Source organism: Dermacentor albipictus, chromosome 1 (genome assembly GCF_038994185.2).
Source record: "Dermacentor albipictus isolate Rhodes 1998 colony chromosome 1, USDA_Dalb.pri_finalv2, whole genome shotgun sequence".
Lineage (NCBI taxonomy): Eukaryota > Metazoa > Arthropoda > Arachnida > Ixodida > Ixodidae > Dermacentor > Dermacentor albipictus.
Genome location: NC_091821.1, coordinates 257,821,703 through 257,849,585, shown reverse-complemented (window position 1 = coordinate 257,849,585; position 27,883 = coordinate 257,821,703). Strand labels below are relative to the sequence as shown.

At 41.9% G+C, this 27,883-nt stretch overlaps 1 protein-coding gene across 4 annotated transcripts; it reads left to right on the top strand.

Moving 5' to 3' along the window:
• The first annotated feature begins 1,613 nt into the window (after positions 1–1,613).
• Positions 1,614–27,225, top strand: Nt5b (5' nucleotidase B). 4 transcript variants are annotated; one of them, XM_070531201.1, is made up of 19 exons: positions 1,614–1,784; positions 2,074–2,180; positions 2,254–2,327; positions 2,388–2,505; positions 7,678–7,773; positions 7,860–7,948; positions 8,659–8,716; positions 10,339–10,432; positions 11,841–11,920; positions 15,975–16,035; positions 16,125–16,166; positions 16,264–16,356; positions 16,438–16,504; positions 19,108–19,330; positions 19,411–19,471; positions 19,548–19,605; positions 19,684–19,802; positions 26,324–26,461; positions 26,567–26,649. In XM_070531201.1, the coding sequence occupies exons 1-19, from the start codon at positions 1,686–1,688 to the stop codon at positions 26,636–26,638; spliced, it is 1,749 nt and encodes a 582-aa protein (XP_070387302.1). In that variant the 5' UTR covers positions 1,614–1,685; the 3' UTR covers positions 26,639–26,649. The 4 variants fall into 4 exon arrangements, with proteins under 4 accessions (XP_070387302.1, XP_070387301.1, XP_070387304.1 ...); XM_070531200.1 differs by lacking the exon at positions 26,567–26,649 and adding an exon at positions 26,675–27,225 and having other exon boundaries at positions 1,617–1,784; XM_070531203.1 differs by lacking the exons at positions 1,614–1,784; positions 26,567–26,649 and adding exons at positions 1,793–1,924; positions 26,675–27,225.
• Positions 27,226–27,883: the final 658 nt, after the last annotated feature.

Below are 27,883 nucleotides of genomic sequence, written 5' to 3'. Positions count from 1 at the left end.
TTTTTTTTTCCTTCTTTTCTCCTCTTCTTTTTTTAGAATCCGAATAACACAATCGGACGCTGATCGATATTACTTGACATCGATGGGCTAAAACGTTTTTCCATTATTTTTCAGTGATCGCGCGCGTTACGGAAACTCCGTGCAGCGTTCTGGAAAATAGCATAGTGAATTACACCCGCTGTAGTAGCTTTGGCGTTGCGCTGCTAAGCCCGGCGCGATATCGAATGCCGGCTGCGGCAGCTTTCGGCTATACATTTTTTTTCTTCATTTCGCGTCCATAGAAATGAAAAAAAGAAAGAAAGAAAGAAAAAAACGCCCGTGTACCATGCAGTGGGTGCATATTAAAGAATCCCACTTGATCAAAATTAATTCGGAGTCCCCCGCGAAGGTCTGCCTGACAATCATATCGCGGTTTTAGCACTTAATACCCCAGAATTGATTTTTAAAGATTTAGTTACAGTGAATTACTAACCGTACACGGCATTGTCGAGGGAAGAAAATCTTTCTGTCATGGCGGGTACCCACTACTGGGGAGTGGCCAAGAAGCCGGCGGATGGGGTTGATAAAACACGGGAGTATAGATTACTAAATGCTCATCATTTTTCTTCGTCGTTTTCCACTTCTTTTTTTTGTATTGTAATTTTTTTGTTTTTATTCTATTTAACTTGTCGTTGGTTTACGGTTTACTGTCCGGAGAAAGAAATATTTCGAAATTTCGTTTCGGCATTTAGGTATTCTTTTAAATTCTAATTTCTTCAGTCCTTATTGGGCTCCAGTTATAGGAATGACCATTTTTGCGACTACCTCCGTGACACAGGCAGATTAATAAAGAAAGTTGATTTATTGAAGTAATAATTGGATGATTCTGTAAATTTCTGATTGTACTTAAAATCATTTTAATATCTCCAAATTTACTGTTCTTTCGTAAACTGTACGTTTTCTCTACTAATTTCAGTCTGATTATAATTAGTCTGTTTATTTCTTATTTTTTTGAGCTTCTACCCCTTCCTCTTATAGCCGCTGGCGTGTTAGCCTATTGGCCTATCCCCCGTAGTGGGTAAGTGCCGTTGAGAACCAAGCAAGTCAAGCTGTGCGCTGCTGTCCTGGACTGCACAGTTCATAATTGGGCTCTGCCTGTCCAGGACTGTAGCACATGGGAATGAGTATACAGACTCGACCGCCAAGGCGTTACGTGACCTTTAAACCGAATGTCCGCATAGGGAAGGGCTAGCCCACGAAGTGGGCCCGCCACCCAAAGCTTAGGCCTCTCGAATGAGCTCGAATCATGACTGCTACTCTTCGCTGTGCGGGTTGCTGGCCGACAGACCTTCGAGACGGGGGAGGGTTATTGCGTCAGATAAGCTTGCCGGCGGGCGCGACATCGTCCCGAGCGACGATTGTGACAATCCATGCCAAAGGTCGTCGCTCACTGATAGGCGGGGCAGGACATTCCCGGAAGCCGCCGTTGCCCTCCCATCCCGCTCGCTGCAATTTCTTGGCGACTGATAAGCGAGGGCGGTGATCGTTGTTCGGCGGGTGCTGTTTTCACACCGGCGCTGTATTCGAGCCGTCCAAGATGCCACGCGTAAGCTCTTCTTTCTCGCCACTAGCAGACGGTGCAGGTGCTGCGGCGAGCACGAGAGCTTTTGACTCGTGGCGCGCCCCTGCGCGGGAGACCTGTTGACATGCTCGGTTGTGCGGACGACGGCGATAGCTTCTCACGGAAGGATCGCTTTCGCGAAGCCTCTTTCATGGAGGCCGAGCGGCGCGCCACTCAAGACGAGGTGCGCGCTTGGCCGAGCGCGCGCCCGCAGCCTTATCGCTGCCGCTGCAGGCACCGTTCTTTCGTGCCGATGAAGGCTGCACCCGCTGGAGGCCTTCCGCGCGATTTGTAGGCCGCGTGGTGCTGGCCTCGACCGAACAGGTTGCGGTGCTCTTGGCTCCGCTGAATGCACCGCGCTCAGCCCTAGCTGCTCGAATCAGGCGCGATTTTTGTCCCATGTGCTGCGGGTTAGAGATTCAGCGGGATCGCTTCCACTGCCGAGTAAGTGAACGTTTCATCTGCCTTTTCAGGTTCACAGGGCGTCGCAAACAATAACCGACGGTATGCCAGCATCAGCCATCGACGATGGCAGCCAGTCGGGCGCTCCCAAGAAGTATTACCGGGCACCGCTCCACAGGTCAGTAAACGCTCCAGTGAATGCAGTTTATTTAGGGAGGGCGACGTCAGCAGCCTGTGTTGCCAAATTTCAGGATTTTCGTCAACCGAAGCCTTCACCTGGACAAGATTAAGTTCTTTGGCTTTGACATGGACTATACCATTGCTCGTGAGTGTTTGGAAACCACTCGTGTCGGCGCAGGGGCGTGACAAAATGTTTCACTTGCAGAGTACAAGTCCCCCGACTACGAAGCCTTCCAGTTTAGTCTGCTAGTCGACCAGCTGCTTTCCATCGGCTACCCAACAGAGCTCAAGCAATTCCAGTATGACTCAACCTTTCCCATTAGGTGAGGCTTTGCGTGACTTTACGCTTTGCATAGTCAGTGTATTTGTATGCTCAGCTGGACATGTATTGAGTGTTTCAGATGATACGTCTGAAATTCCATAAAAAAATGTGGGAGATATGCCAATCAAGCGATTTCCTCTTGCTTTCTTTTACCAATGAAGCATAGATTTTTATAATGACTCAAATGAGTAATTAGTCAGGTGATTATGAACATTCGACGAACTTTTTTACAGAACAAGTCCAGCTATTCATATTACTGTAAGGTTTGAAATCCATCAGAGTTCATAGCTGGTAAAAAAAAAAAAAACCCAATCCCGAAAGGGCGGGATCAAACCCCGGCCGCGACTGCCACATTTCGATGAGGGCGAAATGCAAAAAAACGCCCGTGTACTGTGCATTGGGTGCACGTTAAAGAACCGCAGCTGGTGGTCAGAACTAATCTGGAGCCCCCCCCCCCCCCCCCCCCTTCATTATGGTGTGTCATAAAATCATTTTTTTTTTTTGGTTTTGGCACGTAAAACCACAGAATTTTTAAAGCTGAAAACCGAAACTGAACTGCCAAAGAGCGCAACTATCGCGCAGACGCCCATGAGACCTAACTGTTGACGCTTCCACGTCGTACGAGTCCAGTTCGCTGCTTGATAAGGACGCTCACTTCAAGTTCGCCTGACGGCGAGGCGTAGTCGCGTTACGTGTGGGCGCCTGCCAAGGTCGTGAAGGATGTGTTATTGTTCCAACGAGCATGCATTTTGGCATTTGGTCATTGTCCTTACTCAAATCACAAGATCTTAAACCTTAGCACGGCAATCCTTAAACGTCGACACAGCAATTCATTGCTGTTTGTACTTGAACTTTCAGCAGTACAGGTGACCGGGCTTGTTAAGAAATTCTGTTCCTGTTGGGGGGGGGGGGGGGGTGTCATCCTCAATTACTTGTGCACCATGTGCAACTGCTCTTCTCTGGGTATCACCAATGTTCAGGAATCGGCCATATATATAGTCTTCAGATTGTTATTGTGCAAATTCAGGTAAAGCTTATCTGTGCATGCATGTGCGTGCAGCTCTGCAATTAGTATGCAAGAGATTTACAAGTAGCCTGAACCTGGCATCATTTGCCTTAAAAGCCTGTGCATTTATTTTCTTTTTTTTTCTTTTCATTTTTGTGCCATAGTTGCTTTTAGGGGAGATGCACCTAATATTCATTTTCGTTAATAGGACATTAATTGCATGGAATTGGTGCACATTATATAGTACTTTCTCCTATTATAGAATATGATTTTTGTGTCACAATATCCCCTCTGGATATTTTTCTGCGCTTCCTAGAAGTCTGGAAAGGTAGGGTCTGTTGTGTTACATTTGAGCTTCATACCAGGCTCTAGGAGAGCATTATAAGATAGCCTGTATTTTCTTTTAGCTTTATCATTTAAAGAAAGAAGTTTTCGTTTGGTAATAGTTATCAAGAATTTAGGGGATTGATTTCTGAAAAGGAGTCGACTAAATTGCAGCAAATTACAATAATGCCTAGATATTTGCATTACACTCATTGTTGTGCATGTGAATTCAAAATTTAGCCCAGGGTAAGCGCATTAAGTGTACAAGAATTTTTTGTGCACAAGTAGTAAAAAACCATATAAAATTGAGAAAAACGAAATTGAAAGTTCCTAAATGTGCCAGTTACTATTGCATATTGTCAATTTGATGAAGTTTGGCCAGAATGCAAAGCAGCCATTCCAGAAAAGTGTGGTAGTAGTAATTCATTGTTTATTTCAAATAACTAGATAAAGGAAAAGGAAGGGAACAAAAAATTGCTGCTGACTGCCGTAACTGTCTGGTGCAGTCTGCAGACACCTGAACCGCAGTCAGCAGTGTAGGAGGGAGGGGTAATACAAAGACAAGGAAAGAGGGTAGAAGTATTTACACACGTACAATATAGCGACTGGGTAAAAAATATCCATAGTTCACTTGTGGTGTGACTTCCTCGAGATATTTTGTCACCTGACCCTGCACTCCAGCACTGTTAGGTCACGTAGAGAAGCCAGGTGGCGAGGGCCACCTGTAAAACATCATTTTCCTACTGCATAGGTGATGTCCTCAGAACCCTTGTGAGCTGCCTCTTCCAGCTGGGCTTTTCTTTTCTTGCTACATAGCAACAATGACAGTTAGCTTCAGTGGTCTGTGTTTGAGACATTCCTATCATTTCTTCTCTGGTCCTTGTGGTTGCTTGGAGTGTTCCTCTCGAGTTGGAAGATGGCTCAACTTTTGCAGAACGTTCTTGAAGCCCCTGTGACCTTTGGTGACCCACAGTATGGCTATAAAAGTGGCCAGCACCACAACAGTGCATGAAGCAAATCTTGTTCTGAGGCGCAGCAGCCAAATCTTGCTGTTGAGAGACTTAGCCACATTTTGGGGTTTGCCCTGAATACAGCGAAACAACTTTTTGCTTGTCAGCACTTCAGATGTAGGAAGCATAGCCTGAGCATTGGTGAAAAAGAGAGAATGAGCTGGCGCCAACACAGCCAGGGCAAGTGCTCGCTTGTTGTTACACCACGAAAGCTCACTATCTGGACAAAAGTTAATTGTGAGCCTCGTCAGTAGATCATGAACGGAAAAATGAGCCTGTACAGCTACCATACCCCAATTAGAATAACTTTTTGCAGTCTTCTGGTTGGAGAAATGCCTTAATTGTGTTACCCATCAAAGTACGATGTTGAAGTGTAATTTTGCAATCAAAATCTAAAAATTGGATTAAAAGAAAATGTGATTTTTTTTCTACCTTTTTAACATGCCAAAATATGTAGCCCACTATTCCCGTGACCAGAGTTGGCATAAGGCCTTGCGGTGTGGCACTGTGGTTGTGAGCACTGCCCTGCTTTAGGAGTGCCGAGGTCCCTAGCCCTCTAGAGCTTTTGAAGTAGCATAGCAGATTACCATCTCCAACTTCAGCTATGGCACAGAGCTTTTCACTTTATTCCATTTATGGCCACAGGGCAAATTTTTTTATTGTACTTCTTATGTATCGCTAAAATACATAATGCTAACATACTGCTTCATACTCATTCATTCATTCATTCATTCATTCATTCATTCATTCATTCATTCATTCATTCATTTATCCAAATTTCTTTGTACAGGGTGGATTTACTGGTCAATCTAAGCATGCAGTGCTTGTAAAATGACCAGGCAGTTGGTGAAACAACATATTAAATTCATATTGCCACAATTAATACATTCTCTCGCATATATACACTGAACACCGTCCAATGCAGTAAACAAAAACAAACAAACAAACAAGCAAAAAACATTTTGAGTTCCTCTTTCATTACACAATGTTGTCAAGAAAAACGTCAAAGTCAAAACATCAAAGCGAACATAAATACATCAGTCACTTACAGGACTACAACTCAATTCTTTAAACTGCTGAATTCAAAATTATACGCAGGTATCGAAGCAAGAACAAACAAAAGTTGAAAACAAAGCCGGTAAACAATTCCGTATGAGTCAACTGGCTTTACCTACTAAATGTTTATTGAGCTTGCACACCAATTTTTGATCGCTTTATTCATTTTTCGTTTCGTGTTTATTGTACATAATTCATCACTCAATTGATTAAATACCGAAGGGACATAGTAGTTCCGGGTTCTTTTTCCGTAGTGAGTGTAGACACGTGGTTTCACGTACCTCTCAGTTTGTCGCAATGTCACGTTCTTTTTTACGGCAACCCTGAATTCTTTGCTGAAGTAGTGATTCTTCAAAACTACATAATTAAATAGTTATTTCACTGGTAGTATACCCAGGGCTTGGTATTTTTCCCTTGTACCTGCACTATCCAACGCTGTACCGTAGGTTATGCTCTTGAATATTTTACGAATTACGCGATTAATTTCTTGTTTTTTGTTTTCAGAGCAAGTGCCGTATAATGTAATGCCATACATAAGTAAAGACTCAGCTATCGCCTTAAATACAGTAAGCTTTACTTTAAATGGAGCTCTGCCTCGAAGGTGATACATCATGGCAGCAATTGATCTTAGCTTTTTACATATGTATTTAACGTGACTACTCCAATTAAGACCTTGATCGAAATGCACACCTAAATACTTTACAGTTGATTCGAGTGGCAAAGGTAGGCAGCGGCATGAATTACAGTCTGACGAATGCAAAAAAATCCTCCTATTAATTGTTATAGCTTTGTGGGGATTCTTAAAACAAATTAGCTTTGTTTTCCCTTTATTTATGTAAATATAATTTTCCTGAAACCAATCACATAATTTAACAATATCACTTTCTAGTTGTTCGAACCCTGTATCAATGTTGGCAACATCTATAGTAATCGCAGTGTCGTCGGCACACTGGAAAATTTTAGAATGCAATGGTAGAAGGCTGAGGTCTGTAACATAAATGTTAAAAAGCAGGGGTCTTGTCATATACTGTAGTATATGACAAGACTTCACAACAGTGAAACAAGTTAGCCACTGGAATAAGGCCTTGAATGAGGTAATAGCTGCTGCTTCATCTGAACTAGTGGTGTCGGAAAGCAGAGTCCCTGTTTGTCTTGGCTGATGTGATCAGGCTTCAGAATATTCACACATTCATTTGCTGCATATGTGAAATAGTTTTTCTTACAGCTGCCATGGAAACGTCATCAGCCCATCTTTTTATGCTGTTGTGCACATGCATGCATGTATTGCAGTGCTACTGTGCTTTCTCATTTCTAGCACAAAATCGTTTTCAGTATCAGTGTTTGCTGTTTGAGACTCAGTCATGACTAGCTTAATAAGGCTATTTCTTGCAGTAACTCCTGTGAGTTTTAGCTAAATATATGACACATTGAAAAGCTCTGTGTATGCTGAACTGTATGGTCATGGGTAGCATCAAAAAGTGAGCATTGTAATGCTTTCTGGACCTCACAATTACAATGCTCCTTTTCATGTCAACTGGATACCGAGAATTGTCGCTAGCTTATACGAGTATATTAAGACCACAATGCATATTACTTAGAGTGTGTAGTATAAGAATGAGTCCTTTTAGTTTTGAGTGCTTATTTATATTAATTACGTAATGCTGGTGTTTACAGTCGCACACATTTTCATCACATGCAAGCCCATCAGTGTTCCTGGCACCTTGACGGAGTTGATCTTTAAATTCAATTTCTTCATTTTTGTATGTTTAATGTGCAGGGGCCTGTGGTTCGATTCTCAGTATGGCAATCTTCTCAAAGTTGACCCCTATGGAAACATATTGGTTTGCTGTCATGGCTTCCAGTTTCTCAAGACGTGAGTATGCAGTTTCTTATGATTACAATTTAAGCCTTTGCCTGCAACTTGCCTGATCCTCAATTTTTTCTTTTGCACATTACCAGGGGTGAGATTTACAAGATATACCCTAACAAGTTCATCAAGCTTGATGAGTCTAGGGTATTTGTGCTCAACACTCTGTTCAACTTGCCAGGTAAGTTTGAGAGCATGTATTTGTGTTAGCATGGAGTGATATTCTTCAGTGAAATTCGTTAAGGAAGGCCCAACATGAAGTTTGAAAGCCAAGTCGTGCTGACACCATATATAGAAATGCTGACTGCCTTAGGACGTAATTTTAGTGACAATGTGGCAAGCTAGGTTTCGAATACATGTTTCAAAATGCAGCTATAAGATAGGTGCTGTCTTGTATTTATACATTTTTCTGCACCATAGTATTTTAATGCATGGCTTGCTTTTTTTACATGCTGACTAATGCCATAGTGGTATTAGTGTGGAAAGCTTATTTACTGCTTTTTTAAAATAGGGCTTTGTTTGAATGCAGCTTCGATTAGTGCTTTGTTTATGTAGTAATGGCAAATCAGTCCTCTAGTTGAGGTTAGTGCATCTTTAGCAAATAAAAAAAATGGTACAAAAGTAATACTTCTTTTAGAGCAGAAGTCTTTTTTTGAATTAGTTGTTTTATGTGCTGATTCATCCTTAAAGGAGCATTGTCATGCAAGATCTTCATATGGTAAAAGTGGTGCTACCAGCCAACTTTCAGAGGAGATAACAGCTAGTCAGTCCATTCTTCTTGTAATTTGGGTATTGCATACACTAGTGCCAAAATTGTGGCACAGCTGATGCATTGTTGTAGTGCAATAATTTCAATATGTGGTTAACTTGCCATTCTTTTCTGTTCATCAGAGACCTACTTGCTTGCCTGCCTTGTTGATTTCTTCTCCACGTCTCCACAGTATATCCCGTGAGTTGCTTGATTTTTTTCAATCTTCATTTTTGTGTTTTCATTGATGTCTTCCAAGTTCGCAGTTGCCCACTTTGTAAAAACTTGTGCAGCAACCTGCTTTTACAATTTGGTGTATTCTAAATGTTAGTAGTCGCTAGGATACTACAAAATTGAATGGTTTCCTTTTGGGAAGCAGATTGATCGGTACTTTAGAGAAGTGCAGTAGTGCGATTAGCTACTGGAGTACAGAATGCGCATACAGGTAGGGGATAAAATCAAGAAGTGGTAATTGAAATTCTCTTTTTCCGGCTGAAAGTACTTTAGACCTTATTTTGAACAGGCGAGAGATGTTGGATGCTGAATTGTGGTTGACGTAAGCCTGCCAGCCTGTTTGCTCTAATAAATCTAATAATAACAAATAAGGATCTGGTTCCTTTTGCCTTACCTTGCGGGCAAACCTTATATTTGTTTTGCCCAAATAAAGAACTTGCAAGTATATAAAAAGAAAGGTGATGGCTTAGGTATTTCATTAAGTACTCTTTTCTAGCTGTGTTATCTGCAGTGCTTAGAAGTTTGTCAATTAGGAGTTGTTCTGGTTGCCTACTGTGAATGTGAACGCAATTCTATTAAGTTGTGTTTGCATAATTTAAAAAATTTTATTAAACAGAAGTACTATAATGTAACATATTCTGCACTTATTAAAATTTCGAAGCACTTCTGTAAATTTTGCTTTCTGCTTTTTTGTTGAGTACCTTTGGTGTAATGAAAGCTTGACATATTATGATCCATTGCATAGATGGCTTTTTCATGGAAATGTACTGCAGAAGCAGTTAGTGTAGCGGTTGTTTCTGTGCTCTGAAAAAAGAAAAGGTCCCATGAGACTCTCTTTACTATATGCATTTTGGAAGCAAGGAATTGCTAGATGGGACAATGAGGTTGCAGCACAATTGCCAAGTCATAAAAAGTGAAGGATGTGCACTCACCGAAAATCCTCGTGCATACGCACATTTTACTTAGGGCTCAAACAGATGGTTGTAGAAGCAGGCTTTAGAAAACACACACTGGTTGGACCAACATGTGATGCACTGTGTGAGGTGCTCAAGCTAGAGGACCAAGTATAATGCTTGTGTGTGTATTTGTGGAGAGCAGTGAGGGGTATTGAGGATCTGGGTCCGTGGCATTTGTATTGTCCTTGTCATACAGCACGTGACCTCTGCCGCCATTGTGTGGACATTTGATTTGGGTTTGTCTTGGCAGGTAGCACTATAGAACTGTCAGGAGTGGAGAAAAGCTGTATAGTCTGTGATGGATATTGAAAGCAGTGGGAACCAACGGTCTTCTGTGTTGTGCCAGGCTTCTTTCTTTTTTCTTTCTTTCTTTCCTTCTTTCTTTCTTTCAGTTTTTTGTTTTTTCAACTGTGTAGTTGTGTGCTGTGTAGTTATATCTTAGTGCTCACACGGGTCTTGCAAAGCAACAGTTTCTTCACTGGCGCTAATCTTAGCTGCTCAGCAAGGCTCCCCTTGTTTCACCAAGCTGTGTTGGTTTGTATTTGAGTATTTTTCTGCGTCTTTCTGCACAGTTAATCAGTTGCACCTGCTGAAAACTTCTCTCAATACTGCATACTTTTTCACTCTTTTCAGAACAAAAACTGGAGTGAAAATTGGCAGTTTGTTTATGTCATACAAGTCGATCTTCCAAGATGTCCGTGGGGCTGTCGACAATATACACACATATGTGAGCTTCCATGATATTTTCTCAAATATTTCTGAATGGAGCGGAGGTATTTAGAAGTAAAAAAAAGTGCTTGTTGTTTATAACATGCATTGCTTCTACCCCAGGGTTCGGTTGTTTTTATGTAGGAACTTTAGTAAAATTTCGCAACATTTCTGCGATTGTTTCAGGCGCACGTAAGTGTTTTGTTGTATGCATACAATGAGCAAATTTTGTTGTATACAATGCTGAAGATGGCTGATCTCAGCTCTTTGCTTTCAACTTTTTCTTTTTGCACTGTTCAAGTGGAACAAAATTTTGCTTGATCGGATTATTAGGTGTAGTAATGTACAGGTGCTAAGCTGATTGTTGATTTCTAGTCATCCCAATTGTAAGCTCCTGCAATGGGCAGGGACATTTGGGCGACTGCTTAATTCATACAGTGTGTAGTCTTACAACAGCAGATTATCGAAGAGTTACCATTTTCTTAGAAGATAAAGGCCTACAGATAGAGCTCTTGATGGGAACGAACACTCCATCAAAACCACATACCTGTGTGTGTTCAGAGGCACAAGTCCTAAAGCAACGGAGAGCTTTTCGTTGCTCAATACATCCTACGTAAGTGTTTCTTCAAGCGTGAAAGAAGCCTGCAAATACACGCAAAGTGCCTCGAGCGGCCAGCCGTGCAGCAATTTTGCGTGTATTCGCGGGCATCTTTCACACTCGGAAAAACACTTTTATGTAGCACGTATTGAGCAACAGAAAGCTATATCGGGAGTTTTTCATGTTGCTCCACAATTTTCTCATTGACACGTTTTACCTAATTATAGTATTTGAGAAGTTGATTAATTAAGACTATGTAATTAGGCAGAAGGAAAAAAATTAGTTTCTCCAAGTGATGGCAAACTTTACCTTGGTTCTGTCCAGCTAAGTGGCCTTTGCATATTTTTAATGTTTGGCTAAAGTTAAGTAGGATGTCCTGCATAAGCTACTTAGATTGTGTACATGTTCTCCTTGGCACATGTGTAGGAACTCTAGTTATTGCCAGCGCAACATTGTTGTACCCCTTTCTAACAAGCAAGCATCACTACAATTCATTTTTTTTTTTTGAAATTGAGTGATGTCTAATTCCCTTAGTTTAAAAAAAAAAGGGGGTCAAAAGTCAACAGTATGCTGTAAGCCCTGTACTTAAATGGGCCAGCAGTGTAAAGCAGTCTTATGGGAAACATTCTTCTTTACCTTACCAGGAGAGCAGGACGCCAGAAGCCATTGTGGTTGAGTGTGTGAAAGGATGGAAAGGTCTATAAGTTATAGCTGGCCAATTTCTCTTCTTCATTATCTTGCACTTACAAACTGGGCCCTATGTATTGCATTGAGCTATGTCTTTGGGGATGGTTTTTGAGTGATTTTCTACAACTGTCATCACTTGCAGGGTCAACTTAAGACTGAGACCATTAACAACCTTGACAAGTACTTGGAAAAAGATGAGCGGCTACCACTGCTACTTGACAGGTAATACTTGGTGTTTTGAAGCTTTATTTTAACATCCACGGGACTACTGTAGATTTTTATCTAAAAACCTTTTTTTTTTCTGTAAACATACACGTGAAAGCTTACCTGTGTTTTCTGGGGAATATTTACTCTTGCAGCACAAAGTGCCATGTGACTGCTTAATTTAGTGTGTAAGCATTCTTTGGCGAGCACCCTAGCAAAATCTGTCCATCACACGAAAAGCATAGGGCCTTTCATCTCCACAAAAATGCATAATTTGCGAAGTTAAGACATTTAATCGTTATACTAGTGTCAATGTGTAAGATTGGTAGCTTTACAAGCAATAATGAATAATTGAAACAAAATATTGATCACAGAGAGAACCATCTTCATCGGGCCACCTTGAAGACTTGCTTTCCTGCATTATGGGTGTGTGTGTGTATAGAGAAACCTGCTGTGGGGCTGCCGAGTATAAAAATAAGTGATTGGTACATGTGATAATAGCATGATAATAGTAAATGATTTGTCGCATTCATAAAAAATAAATTGGTGGCATCGCTGTTGCTGCATCAAGCTGTAACAAAAAAAAAGAAACATAAGAAAATAAAATTTAAAAAAAGGGAAAAAAGCAGCTGTGGTGAAACCAGTTCTGATGGCGTACCAGCTCAGTTGATACAGTCGCTTTGAAAGGGCCCTGCTGCTTCCTGGCAACTCGTCTTCACACCATTCATTACACGGATTTCACTCCTTTGGCACTGGAAAAGTGATGGGTAAGCATGCATGAGCTAGGAAAAGCAAGTAAGCAAAGGCAAAGTAACAGCCTAGCCAAAGAATGCTTACACATTAGTAGACAAGGCTGATAATTTCTGTAGCATATTGTTAAAGAAGTACTTGCATTGCATAGTTGACTTTTTCTTTTTCTTAATGGAGGTCCTGGACCTTGAAATAATAGAAAAATGCTAGTGAGCCTGAGAACACCCTAAATAATTTACTGCAATAGCTTCTTTTTGAACCACTTTGTTTATTATCCAGTAGTATACCGTAATTTCCGGTGCATATGTTGCACCTTGGTATAAAATGCACCCCTTACTTTTTGTGACTTTGGAAGAAAAAAAATGGTATTTAAGTGTTTAATTGTAACTCTGGCAGCATGATGAAACCTTGTTACACACCCTTGTACACTCATCGTGGAATGTCATACTCGCCCATTTCGGGGCACTAAATTCCCGTAAACAATATTTTTATGTGCTGCAAGTTCTAACAGATTAGAACTTGAACCAACATTTTAGGTGCAGAAAGCGGACATTAATTACACTTCACTTGAAGCCATCAAAGGCCGAATCCTCCAACGCACTGTCAGTGTTCAGCCATCTCGGCCGGCAGTTCTCGTTGTGGGGCATGGCATGTTTGGAAAGAATACATGATCAGTGATTGCGTTACGCTTAAATACATGCATTCAAAAAGCAAAAAGGTAGCCAGAAGTACTGAGACTACTGCTGGACTACTGCAACTTCTCGCACGGGCAACTGATAACTAAATGGTGTTTTTGTTCTTGTTGTTGGGCACCCCAATGTAACATTACAAGATTGCAGTTCCTTTTTGTTATTTATTGCATATATAATCTAAACTATAACAGCAAACTAGTGTGCTTCACCTAATTTGTTCTTAATGTCGATAGTACCCGCTGTAGTTGCTTAGTGGCTGGGGGGTTCGGCTCCTAAGCACGAGGTCGCGAGATCAAATCCTGGCCATGGTGGCCGCATTTCCATGGGGGCGAAATGCTAAAACACCCGTGTGCTTAGATTTAGGTTCGTGTGAAAGAATCCCAGGTGGTCCAAATTATTCCGGAGTCCCCCGCTATGGTATACCTCATAATGAGATTGTGGTTTTGGCACATAAAACCCCATAATATTTCTTTTTTTGCATCAGTAGTGCAATTGAAATAAGTACCTTTGCACCCTTCATGATTTAGTTCTTGCTTTCCATTCCTGTATGCTAATTCTAGAGTGCTTCCACTTGGTGGAATTTGAATTCGCATAATTTGGGAGCATAATTTATTTGCCTGGCTTTTTTTGGTGGGCTATTTTGCCCATGAACACAGAACTTTGGTTGAAACTGCTTCGTAATCTGACATATTTTTTTTAAACAAGGCACATCATTAAAATTCGCCTGTCTCAAAATTTTTGCTTGCTGAACTTGCGGCTTTATTTCACCCGTGGTACGCAACACATTACTCAAATACTCGTATACTCAAAGTACACTTGACACTAGCTGAAGTCTTAATATTTTTTTCTCGTGGATTCTTGAACTGGTGTTTCTGTGCAATTTGTAGGACTTTGCAATAGTTACACCGAGGTACATTCATATAGGTTATGAAGGCGAGGCTCAAATTGAAGGCGAGAACCAATGACAAGCGACGTCAACTTCTTACGTGCAATTCCAGTGTGACTATATCTTACAGGTCAAAATGGCAGTTAATCAAAATTATACATTCATTACATCACTCAAGGAACTATTTGAAATGTACAAAGGCATTAAAAGAAGAAAACTATAAGTCACAGGTTGTTTGCTGCTGTCCACAAGCAATAATGGGTGTGAAACTGTATCAGCAGTCTACAGTTTGCTTGTGGTGATGCATGTAGATGGGCTGAGATGTATTGCTGTTTTTGATGCTGTAATATTGCCATTAGTCTCTTATCTGTAGTCATAAGTGATAGTTACATATCAGCCGCAAAAGATTCCACGAGTAATTTTATTTTTGAACAGTCTTTTCATTAAATTGTTTTGGCTACCTATTCAGTACCAGAAAAAAAAAAGCTACAGGTGGTGTGCATGCTATGTTGCTCTCCTTTCCTCTCTGAAATACTTTGACCTTGAAAGTAAATATGTTAGTGAAGATCACAGTAGTCTGAGAACATGGGATGGAATATTGCCTGCATGTTACAATTACATTTGCAGCGTTGGCAACAGCCTACCTCAGAGGCAGCATCATCACTATCACAAAATGGCGACAGACCACGTTTTTATGAATGTTACTGTGTGCATTTTGTGCTCGACTGCAATCTGGAGTGGTATGCTCAGTCAGTCACTTTTCGAGATAGTACTATAACTTTCGTGCGACTCTGCACTAGATGCATCTACATATATGGGTGCCAGCGTTTCTGCAGCTGTGCCGAGCTCGCTATCTTCGCATCGTTCCAGAAACGCCGTCAGCTGCCTACTTCGACAAGTCCAGTGCAGAGTCGCATGAAATCTCGCAAAAGTCATATCTCTAAGTGATTGCTCGAGAATACTACCAATGTGTGCTTGGTATCCGTGGCAAACGAAGCACAAATGGTGATGACAATGCACTGCTTTCATTATGAAAGCTAATTTAGAAAAAAAAAATGTTCGTGCTGTGAAGGTAAATTCTGCACATCTTGTTTTTTCTGATAGTAAACGTGGGGGGGGCTATATTTTTCTTTTATAAATTGGGGGCATGTTACATTCAATTGCACTTCTATTTTCCTACTTTAAACCTGCAAAAATTGGCTGCACCTTAGATTCAGGGGTGTGTTAGAATCTGGTAAATATGGCAACCATCCATCAAACATGCATTGGATCTTTTGCAGCCTGGGACATATCTTGAACAACAGCATTCTGGCTTGCTGCAGTTTTGATTGAATATGAGCTGGCATGCCTTAGTAGCTACAGGGCAACTTGGTGCAACAAGCCTCGAATGAGAAATGTTTTTTGCCATCAAGGATTCACAGGCAAAAAAAAAAAAGTTGTGCCTTTCCGAAAATGGTGTCCTTTACACAGGCAGTTGGCCTTGTGAGGTGTAGAAGGTGATGCGATAGCCCACAAGCCACCATTACTGTATGTGTAGGCTTCTATGGAAGCTTTGCAACCATACTAGATATAGCTTGGTTAAACTGAAAAATGGAATTGAACTGATGCAGTATAGCTGCTTGCAATGGAATGAAACTTTTTGGAATGATCCAGTGGAATACCACGATTTGTGATCACACCCTGCTTTTTTGAAAGCCTGTGCTGTACCCCCTACACCTTGCTTATTGCACTGTTTTGTCTTCAGGATGCGTGCACATGACAAGAAGCTCTTCCTGCTTACCAACAGTGACTATGGATACACTGCTGTATGTCACCAAATTTTCAAGCTCTTCTAGCTTACAATTTGTTCTATGTGCTTGTGGTTTTCTACCATCTTACATTATCTCTTTTGCAGAAAGTTATGCAGTACCTGTTTGACTTCCCAAGTACAAAGAACGTAAGTATTTTTGGTATAATGCTTTGTAGGCTCACCTGGTACTTAACCTAGGGATAAATTTATTGTCTCTGCATTAAATCTGGCAATATTTTTACAGCGAACCTGGGAGTCTTACTTCGACTATATAGTTGTCGATGCGCGAAAGCCCTTGTTTTTTGGTGAAGGCACAATCTTGCGGCAAGTGGACACGGTGAGTGTAGCGCCTTTACAAGGAAGGAAAGTAGAACATTATTTATTTTATTCACTAATCAGGGTTACTTTGATCTTGCAGTCTACAGGGGCTCTGCGCATTGGCAGCCATATTGGACCACTGCAACTTGGTCAGGTCTACTCTGGAGGTGAGCTACATTTTGCAGATGCTGCTTTCAACTAAAGCCTGGAAAGACAACGTTGAGGTTCATGTGTATCTTAATGGGACACTAAAGCAAAGCGTTGACTGTGCTAGAGGTTGAGATAATGTTGCTTGGTCTCTTAGCATTTGTTCCCTGCCTAAAGTTGACCTACTTGTGGGGAAAAATTTTTAGACAATTTGTCCCTTCCCGAGTGTAAATTGCCTGCAAATGGAGGACCAAATTGGTCATTCATGGCTTTAAAGACTGTTGGCTGCACTGACACTCTTGAATGTCATGCTCTGCAGCCTTGTTAAATGAGAGGGCAGCACATATAAGGGCCCAGCTACAACCTTCCACATGTTTCAACAAGCTGTGGCAACACAGGAGGAGTATTCTGTAAGGGTCCACCTAGTGGATTGTCCATTTCGTCGGCTACTGAAGTGTTGATTAGCTGGACTTGGTTATGCATAAGAAGGAGACAGGTTAGAAACCTGTCTCACTCGCGCGTGTACAGCTCCAGCCAATTGGCGATGGCCGAAATGGACAGTCCACTAGGTGGACACTTAAAGAATACCCCTCCAGGTGTCAGTCGCACCAGCCACAGGGGGGCTATGGCATACTGGTGCTGAGCAACAGGTCTGTTTCATGATTTTGGCTTCTAGCGTGAAGTGAAACACGGACTTCGCGCTAGAAGCCAAAATCATGTTACCGTACCAACTCGCCCAACTGTCTGTCCTTTTGCATTACAGGTCTGTTTCAATTCTTGGCCATGTTAACCTGTGCATTTCGAAGGGGGCAAAATGGGGGCTTAGCTTTAGGCAAACAATGAAGATCCCCACAAGGCTGAAAGTGAATCCGTTGCTACAGTAGGTTTTAGGCTGCCTGTAGCTTTTGGGATGTGTGATCCCATTTTTATTCATTCATATGACTGGCACATCTGTGGTACTGCTTGTCCAAGTTCCTTTACTAAAAGAAAGGCATTATGCGGCATAAGGTTAAGATTGCTGGTAGGAATATGAAGTCCAGTTCAAATAGTGTGGCCATAAATAGTTTGAATTTTACTGTGGTGGCTTTCTCTGTTGGAAAATCCCATGGAAATGGCGAAGCTACTCTTTTTCATTTTAAAATGCAATGAAATCTTATCAGGTGTTGACTACTCTTGAAAAATCGCAACAAGAGTCATGTGCGCCACCAGAAGCTTCTTCCAAGGTTCGGAAGTGAAAGCACCATTCTGCTCTTGCATGTGCATTTTCTTGTTCTTGTCAGCAGTGTAGTTTTTTTTTTTTTTTAGGACGCATGTCGGTCTAGCTTTACTTAATTTTTGCCATTAGCATCACTTTAAGGGACTGCTATTTCAATTGTGAGCAGAATATTGCTACCTTACTCATGCTGCGAAGATCTGCTGTGTTTTGGGTTATTGATAGAAAATGCACATATATTTTATCTGCACTTTCCTTCTTGTGGAAAAGGGCTTAAATTCAGACATGAGCGGAAATGGGGGAGAGGTTTCGGTGAAAAGTGCAGGGCACGAAGCTGTATGTGTACTTACAGCGTGGCTTCATCCCTCATTTCACCAATGGGTTTGGCAAGTGCACTGTCTGAGTATATTTAGGGCAAATAAAATTAGAGAAGACTGATGGACACAATTGGGGCCATTCAGATATTTCAATACTGTAACTACGATGCCAACAAACGTGCGTGTCTTGCAATGGTAAAATGTTGAGTCATCATATCTGCCTAAAAATTATTTTTTGGTTGAAGCAGCCACAGCTTTGCGTATGTTTGCACGTAATAAAGAAATCATAGGAGTTACCAACTTATCATCTTTAGATTTATATAAATGGACTTGCTCACATATAAACATTTACTGATTATCTTAGCATTGTGCCTGTCATCATTGTTTGTTTGTAGTGGAAAAAAAATCCTGTTAGCTAACTTGCCAGCATCTACGTGTTTGTTATCACTTTGCCGTGGCCATGTTCATGTGTACGTGTGACTTCCCCATCAGGTGCCACTGGGGCATACCGCATGCTTCAAAATCAGCCTAAACATGACGCGCTATGTGATGGACTAAAAGCAAGATGTTTACTTTCCCACTAATCTCTTTAAACAGCGCTGTCATTCTTGTGCACTGGTGCGTAGTCATGTACAGTAGTATATTTTTATATTTCACTGGCTTTCTTTAAGACACGTATTTAAAGAGCCGCGCAAAATATAGCGTGTCGCAAACAATTGAAATTGATGTTTTCAAAGTTGCTCTAACACCTAATATTGACATTTCTGCAGAAATATAGTAATTAAAGAGTTAGGGAATTAATCATTAGAAAATTATTAGGAATAAAAAAAAATTAATTCAGGTTGCTACTAATGACATGCAGTTGGTTTCATACGCATATAAGGCTTCCGTTTTTTCTTAACTTGTGTTGGGATACCATGTATCATGTTTGCAAATGAACATTCTACTGATCTTTTAGAATTTGTTTAGATTTAAGGAAGTTAAGTACTGTCATCATTAATGTTTCATGGTAAATAACATATGAATGTGTGCCTTTGTATTACTCATTTCGTGATATCGTTTACACACTGATTATTTTGTACAATCTCTACAGGTAGCTGTGACGTCTTCACTGAGTTTGTAGGAGCTAAGGGGAAGGATGTTCTTTACATTGGTGACCACATCTATGGAGATATTCTCAAGTCCAAAAAGACACGTGGCTGGCGCACCTTCCTTATGATTCCTGAGCTGGCCAAAGAAATTCACGTCAGCATTTCCCAGTGGACATTGTTCGAGAAGCTGCAGGAGCTCGACATTTGCCTGGGCGATATTTACAAGTAAGTGTCATTGGACAAGGGTTTCCGTTTCTGACAATAATCTTCACATAATGATGCATAACTTTTTCCCGTTTGTAAAGGAACCTGGACAGCAGTTCAACTGATGTGCCTGACATTGGCAAACTGCGTCAGTCTATACGAGTAAGTTCTTGTATTGGTTGCTTTGCAGTGGCCTGCAACTGTGTGACATGTTTTTGCTGTTCTATTCTTTATTTAGGAAACGTCTCACGAGTTGGACATGTGCTATGGTATCCTTGGTAGCATGTTCCGTAGTGGTAAGTATGGATGATTTGCTTTTTTTTTTATCCTCGATATTCGGGGCCCACACATTTCTCATACTTGATCGATTTCAGGTTCTCGGCAGACCTTTTTTGCTAACCAGATCTGCCGTTATGCTGACATCTACGCCTTTACCTTTGTCAACCTTATGTATTACCCATTCAGCTACATGTTCCGGGCTCCTCCAATGCTGGTAAGCTACACTTCCTAAAGCATTGCACTGATGTCATGGGATATATTAGCTTGTCCAAACTTGGAAGCAAATAGTGTAAATCTTGATAGTAGGTTATACTTGTTAGGGCCTGGTATCGTACAGCACACACAGCAATGCATAATGCATATTTGTATGCCTGCACGCCAATATGCATAGTGTATACAACTGTATAGTATTTGCCTGCAAATCATGTTACAGTTATCAGATTGTGATAAAGGTACACAGCTTCAGAAAGATGCATCAATTTTGCTACTTGCAAGAAAAATGTGCATTGTCATTCATTAAAATGGTCTTCATAATGTCGTTACATAACCTTTCACCACCAGACTAGGAGGTTGCTGAAAGAAAGCAGTAAAAAAAGCCATAAATAGAGCCATGTATCCACAAGCTTTTGAAGCATGAAACTGTAAAATTCCTATGTGGCTTGGCTTCTCAGCCTGATATTTAGGGAAGCACTATGTGGTTTGCATACACAGGTGTGTTGTGCATTCCTTGGTTTTTTGTAGCTGCAGTGTCCCACAATTCTTGTGAAGGCATACATCATTGTATGCGCCCTTTTTGCCTGCTACTTGGGTTGCTGTTCTCTTTTTGGATGGTAACAGTTGTTTATGCAAGGTGCCATAAAACTAGGCCCTAATTCATGGAAAGGCAAAATAGACACAGTGTTGGTCATCTTGCGTGTATGTGGGAATGTTTTGTTACTGACTGGGTTAAGATCAATCCATTTTTTATTGACCAAGTTTCAAATTACATGTACTCTCGGCTCTAGTTGTCATTTCATTGTATGCTTTCTTATTTCTCCTTTCTCCTTCTTTTTTGTTTTGTTTGTTTTGCTTGTGAAAATGCTGCAATATTGTTTTTTGCCATTCTGTCTGAATCCCAAGCTCCAGAGTGCATAAGCAGGGAAAACATATGCTGAGCAGGCATGGGGGATTGACATTTATAAAGCAATAACTTTCTTCAGGTGCTGATAAAATGGAGAGGGCAACAAAGAGTCAGGAGGTGGAGATGCATGGCAGAAGTGCAGGTGTGGAGGAGAGCTAGAGGGGCACCTAATTGGATGGCAGATCGCATAAAAAGGAAGTGTGCCAGATTGCATCTCCACTACCTAAAGCAGGCTGTAGCACAATCAGATATTTCATTCTCAGCCTTTCTTCTGGTTTCAGCTGGCGTGTCGCTTGGTGTCAAAGTGAAAGGGAGAGCGAGGCGACAAGCCAAAATGCCAAGCACTGGACGTTCGAGATCTTGGATTGGGTGTTTCTGCTGACGTTCCATTAATTAATGTCACTCCACACCACAACACTGAAAACGACATGTGAAATTTCACATTTGTGCTTGGCATTTTGGCTTGTTTCCTTCCTCCATGTTGATGAACGCTGGCGTCAAGATCTGAGATGTCCAGCCCTTGGTATTTCAGCTTGTGTCCTTGCTCCGCTTCGATACTCAATGATGCAATACCACCTGACACTGGTAGATATGCTGAATGTGGGTCGGCCTTTATGGAGTTGGCTGATGTCCCCATAAGGTTTGCAGTGAAGCACGGGGTGGTGAGGCCATAGAGCAAAGTTATTGCCGGCTTTGACAATCGCCTGCAATGGTTTCTGTGAAAGGTTTCCTGCCATTCTTTTCCCTCAGCAAATTGCTTTGCTAATTGTCAAGCATGCAGTGATAAAAAAAATTCCACGCAATGATGTACCTCTTTCGTTACAGCTGTTTCAGCTTGTTGTGGCGTGTTTGTTGTGTTTCAGTTCAGGGTGGCGTTCAGGGCATGTAATCCACCAAGCCCATCGACTACTATGTCAAGAAGTAGAAAATGAAGGAAAAAGAGTTTATTTAGCTTAGTTTTACGGCTCCAATTACCAAAGCTCGCTTCATGCAGGAGCAAGTTACAATGTCCATGTTTACATTAGGACCCGCTGTCTCACTCTCAAAAAGACTCTGCTTTTAATACCGTCATCTTCTCTAGGCGAGTCCGACTAGGGAATTTGAAGATCGTCTAGCAGCAAATCACCATCATTGACTCCGTTGCAATACCACGCCCATGCTTGCAATAACCCGCAGTAGCTCCGCCTCTGAAGAGACTGGTTTGGAATATGTGGAAAGAAATCAACCTGTGCCTCTCAGGTCATCGTCGTTGTTCCTGTCATTTTAATCCTTTGCTCAGGCTGCAAGGTAAAGGGCGGTGTGAGGGCCTTTCGTGGGGCCCTTCAACAGTCGTCCGCACTGCGTTGACATCTGGATAGGTGCTGATGAATGGGTGGTGGTTTGTCTTATGGCAAACGTCCAATTAACGCCTTTGTGGTGTTGAGGCGCAGCAAGCTATAGTGTTAAGCTGGTACATGTATGTACCATGGATCCCCCAAAGGGTTGAGAAGCGAACTCTTTGATGGTGTCATTTTGCAGTGCTTGGTGCAGGGCTGCTATGAATGTATTATATTCAAGCAGTGGCTGCAAGTTTGTGAAGAAAAGCCTCATTGGGAATACATGTTAATGCTCATGAAATAAAAAAGGAAGCAGTGCTTTCCTGCAGCACTGCTGCAGTTTATCTTGCTCAGTGTGTAGTACAGTTCAGTTAAAATACCTAAATAGTGTTCCAGACATGGTTTGACCTGCTGTGGTAGCTCATTGGCTGTGGCATTGCGCTGCCGAGCTCGAGGTTGGGGGTTCATTTCCCGGCCGCCGTCGTGGAACTTCAGTGGGTGTGGTATGCAAATGCACTTGTGTAGTTAGATTTAGGTGCTCATTAAAAGGACTGACAACTGGCCAGGTTGTGTTGAGACATTGATAGAAGTGGAATGACCATTATTTATAGTGATTGAATCGAGCACGTTGTTTGCAATTAAATTTTGAAAATAAAAATTAAATTGGTAAAGAAAGTATGAAAAAACCAGTAATTGGTGCGAGCTGGTGTTGACCAGATGTAGTTTATTAGCTTACTTTACATAAGTCAGCTTTTATTAAGTACTGCATACTCATTGCTTAAAATTGCAGTTCGTATATCAGTCACCACCATCATCATCAGCCTGTTTTAAGTCCACTGCAGGACGAAGGCCTTTCCCTGCAATCTCCAATTACCCCTGTCCTGCGCCAACCGATTCCAACTAGCGCCTGCAAATTATCTTATTTCATCGTTCCACCTAGCCTTCTGCTGTCCTCAACTGTGTTTCCCTTCTCTTGGTATCCATTCTGTAAACCTAATGGTCTAACAGTTATCTAACCGGTGCATTACATGACCAGCCCAGCTCCATTTCTTTCTCTTGATGTCAATTAGAATATTGTCTATATCCTTTGCTCTTTGATCCAAGCCGCTCTCTGTCTCAATGTTATGCCTAGCAATCTTCGTTCCATCGCTCTTTGCGCGCTCCTTTTTCTCAAGCTTCTTTGTCAGTCTCCAAGTCTGCCCGATATGTCAACACTGGTAAAATGCACTGATTGCACTTTCCTTTTCACTGATAATGGTAAGCTTCCACTCGGGAGCTGACAATGTCTGCCGTATGCCATCCAATCCATTTTTATTCTTCTATGAATTTCCTTCACATGATTAGAGTTCCCTGTAAATAATTGACCTCAGTAAACTAGGTCAATTAATCTTCAACCCCACTCTTACACTTTCTCTGTTATGGTCCTTAATCATTTTCTGTAACTCATCTGCATTGTTGCTGAATAGAACAATGTCATCAGCAAACTGAAGGTTGCCAAGATATTCACCGTCGATCCTTACTCCTAAGCCTTCCCAGTTTAATAGCTTAAGTACTTCTTTCAAGCACGCAATGAATAGCATGGGAGGGATAGTGTCTCCCTGTCTGACCCCTTTCTTTATAGGTATCTTCCTACTTTTCTTCTGTAGAATTAAGGTAGCTGTAGAACCTTTGTAGATATTTTCCAAGGTACTTGGGTAAGTGTTCTGTACTCCTTGATTACATATTGCATCTATGACTGCTGGTATCTCTACTGAATCAAATGCCTTTAAGGTAATCTATGAAAGCCATATAGAGAGGCTTATTGTACTTTGTGGATTTCTCGATAACCTGATTAATAACATGGATATGATTCATTGTAGAGTATCCCTTCCTGAAGCCACCCTGTTCCCTTGGTTGACTAAAGTCCAGTGTTGCCCTTATTCTATTGGAGATAATTTTGGTAAATATTTCATATAATACTGGCAGCAAGCTAATGGGCCTATATTTTTTCAATTCTTTGTCTCCCTTTTTGTGGATTAGTATAATGTTTGCATTCTTCCATTGCTCGCACTACTAAGTCAGCACGAAGCATGTCGGTAGTCAGTTTTAAGTCTATTTAGTATATCTGAAATGCCTGAAAACATGCTTGAATTGTCCGTGGTATACGGGTTTTAATGATTGCGGCAGATGGCATGGCATAGTATTTCTCAGTGGTTCTAACATCGTGGTTTCGGAGTCTCCCGTACGTAAGCGGTCTTGAACGTGGCCAGATACACGATATATTTTCGGCGGAATTGAACAGCACTTAAAAGCAATGTGGAAAAAAAGAAAAAAGAAAATGAAAAACTTTCAGCACTTACCGCGAATTCACTAGTTGCGCCTGGAGGGATTTAGGCATTTGAGCTATGCTCTATGCGTGTTACGAAGCAAAAAAGTCAACGCTAATGAGCGATGCTCTTGTCTCTCAATGCTTGAAGGTGCACATGAGTGCCATTATATGTGCATGAAATTTTGAGCAGTTATGTGAGCTAAAATTCTTTTTTCCACCTGACTCCGGTCTTCGAGAGGCGACATAGTTGGGAAATCAAAAGCACATGTGTGTCTACGGGAACACTCTGAACTGTGTATTGCATGTACAAGCATCATTTTTGTTACGAGAACTTGGCTTGGCTAAAAGAACACCCTTGACATGTTAATTATCAAAGCTGTTAGACAGGAAACCACGAAATCATGTAGGTGTTATCATAGAAATTAACACTTCAGAAAACATCAATCGCAGGACATCGGTTTGATAAACAAAGTAATACTTCCTCACAGCTACAGCCGCATTTGTCACCGGCCTCCCACCAATGCTGGCAAATAATCGCTATCGCGCTCACCTACCACTGTTTCCAGCATACTTCCAGTGAACGACTACACAGTGCTGATGGAAAAGTTATAAAAAAAATTTACAGAACATTCTCTGCATTTTACCACTGCATGATTGGACACCCTGACCGGTTAACTTACCATTGCATTAAAAGAAAAATGGGTGCGATAAATATTGGTTGTCAGTAAAGAGCCCCACATGGTCAATATAATCCAGATCCCCCACTATGGCATGCATTATAATCATACTGTGGTTTTGGCACATAAAACTCCGAGATTTTTTTTCGAAGCATGGTTACAGCTCAGATTTAATATGAAGGCCTTGCAGACTAGCATTGCTTAGCCTGCAAAATGTTGTCCTCGCCATCCTTTTCTGATCAGCAAATGTTCAAGGTACTCAGTGTTTCATGCAATGGTTTTAGTTTACTTTAATCATTCATTTGTATTTCGCAGGCTTTTCTCAGATAAACTAACTTCACGAAAGCAACTGCATCCGATGTCTTTTAATTTTAAGTCTTCTTAGAGTTGCCCTTGTTAAGAATAAGAGTTAGCATAACTGATCTTATCAAGCTACTAAGGATGACTGCAAATAAATTACTATTGATCTCTTGCCTCTAATGAAATAACTTTTTTTCTTTTGTTCAGGTTACGTAAATCGCCTTGTATATTGATTTGGGCGTCTCCTATAAGTGGAGTTCATGCTATGTTCATGCACCACATTGCTGCTATCGCGTGAAATTAGTTTGGGCTAACACTTTAAATCTGCTGTGTACATGACCTTCATTGATCAATAAGAGTGGTGGCCTTGTATTTTAGTGATAACTGGTATTTTTACATGCTAAAGCAAGCTCTGAAGATGACATAGAGGGCCCTGAATCAATTGTTACTGCCTGAAGATACATATATATTTTTTTAAAGTGCTTGCTTCAATCTTGGTGCACAGGCATTTTTTCATTCTGGCATCAGAATGCAGTCATTGTGGCCATGAGTTGATGCGTAGCTTCTTGGCCACAGTCACGATTCCTGAAGTGTTAGAAAATGTAGAAAAGTTAAAGGCTATGACCAACGCTCTGAGAAGGTCACTTCGCGAGTGCGACTACAAAACTGCTGCGCGAGACTCTCTCGGGCGGCGTATAGCGGCCGCGCACGCAGGAGCCTCGAAAGAACGATTCGCGCTCGTCAAGGTTCGCTTCAAGACTCCTGCGTGCGCGGCCGCTATACGCCGCCGCCCGAGAGAGTCTCGCGCTGCAGTTTTGTAGTCACACCCGCGAAGTGACCTCCACAGAGCGTTGGTCGTAGCCTTTAACTATTCTACATTTTCTGGTAACCCGTGTCCTTCTCGGTGCCAGGTAGCCCTGGAACTTGCCTTGTACTGGTCCCTCATGTTCCAATACATGCAAGGCTCGTAACTCTGGGAGTGTTGAGTCATTTTTTTGGTGATGCTGTGTGCAGATGCCACATGAATCCACCGTGAACCATGAGCAGGACCCAGCCCACCAAATGAATGGTGACAGTGCAATGGATGGAGAGATGTACATCAAGTCGACCCCTGCTGACCAGCCAGTGCGCAAGTTTTCAAAGAGCGAACAGGTGAGCCTTCATGTCTTTGTTGTGGATGCACTTCACAGCAAGCACATGGTGACAGCTCGCTTCTTTTCTTCCACCTGTTTTGTTTCTTCTTTTCTTTCCTGTCAGAACCGTCAGGCAGCACTTGATGTGCTGGGGGCAAGCTCTTCTGTTCAAACTGTGGCTAGTAAAATAAACTAGTGATGTCTATGCTCACATGAAAAAAATTGTATGCAGGTGCCCCTGCGCTTTCCGGAGGCCCCAAGCCAGATAACGCACCACCACGACACCGATGACGATGATGAAGATGCGGAGCGGGTCCCAGAGTCGCAACGCCAGTAGGCAGCTGCATGGTGCACATTCGCTCCCCGTTATTAGCTCTGCGCATGTGTGTGCAAATGTTCTGCAAGACAGCTAGCCAATCAGTGGCCTTAACAAGTAGTGCCGACTTGGGCTAGTCTGGTCTTGGAGGCTGCACTGCTTTGTCCAGCCGCGTGCATCAGGAGAGAGTGCGTTGGTCCTGGGTTGAAGCTGTGGCAAGCTTGTGTTCTTTTGAACAGGAGATATGTACATTTTGTAAATTTTTTTTATATATATGTACTAGCGCAATCCAGTTGGCTCACTCACTGTCTGCTCGTCTCTGCAGTATGCAACTGTTTTTCCCTGGCATTGTAGCTCCTTGCTCATCCCGAATTTCTCCTGTCTCTTGTATTGACTGTAATTCTTAACTGTTTATCTGCCTTGTACTGGCCACTTTTTAGGTAATAAAGTATTTTCCAAGAACTGCAGGCTGCAGTGGTATGAAAAGTGTGATTATTTGCAGTGCTTTTGTGGAATGTGGTCTCAGCACATCAGCAGCAGCCTGGCTATGCCCACTGCAGGGCAAAGGCTTCTCCCATACTTTTCGTACTACCCCGGTCATGTGCTAATTGTGGCCATGTTGTCCCTGCGAACTCCTTAATCTCATCCGCCCACCTAACTTTCTGCCAGCCCCCACTACGCTTCCCTTCTCTTGGAATCCAGTCCGTAACCCTTAATGACCAGTTGTTATCTTCCCTCCTCGCAACATCGTCTCAGCACACCAGTTATCCAAGTGACTGCTGAGAGGCACGATGGTTATGCAGAGTAACAGACCAGAACTTCTGCACCTGGTTTTTACTTTGTGGTGCCTTGTACACTTAGCTTCTTCTGTATGCGGCCTGCCCAGCCACTTCTCCCCTGCAAAAAAAAAAAAAAAATCTGGCTGTGTCATTTCGATGACGTCCTTAAAATATGCTTGTGAGGGACAATGACACAGCCAGAAATTTCTACTCCGCCAGAGTTCTACTCCTGCTGGCCGCGCGCGCCTGGCCGGGCCACTGTATCGAAAACCATCTGCGACGGACACACAGTCCACGCTGCGCAGTGTTTTCGCGCCGTAGTTAGCATTGAATAGGCGGCATCGAA

Excerpts from the sequence above, each read along its gene's own strand:
- Nt5b (XM_070531200.1), top strand. The coding sequence starts at position 1,686 with ATGCTCGGTTGTGCGGACGACGGCGATAGCTTCTCACGGAAGGATCGC. Across the intron at positions 16,167-16,263 it reads ACTTCCCAAGTACAAAGAAC|CGAACCTGGGAGTCTTACTT; the intron begins GTAAGTATTTTT and ends ATATTTTTACAG. Across the intron at positions 19,472-19,547 it reads AACTGCGTCAGTCTATACGA|GAAACGTCTCACGAGTTGGA; the intron begins GTAAGTTCTTGT and ends TTCTTTATTTAG.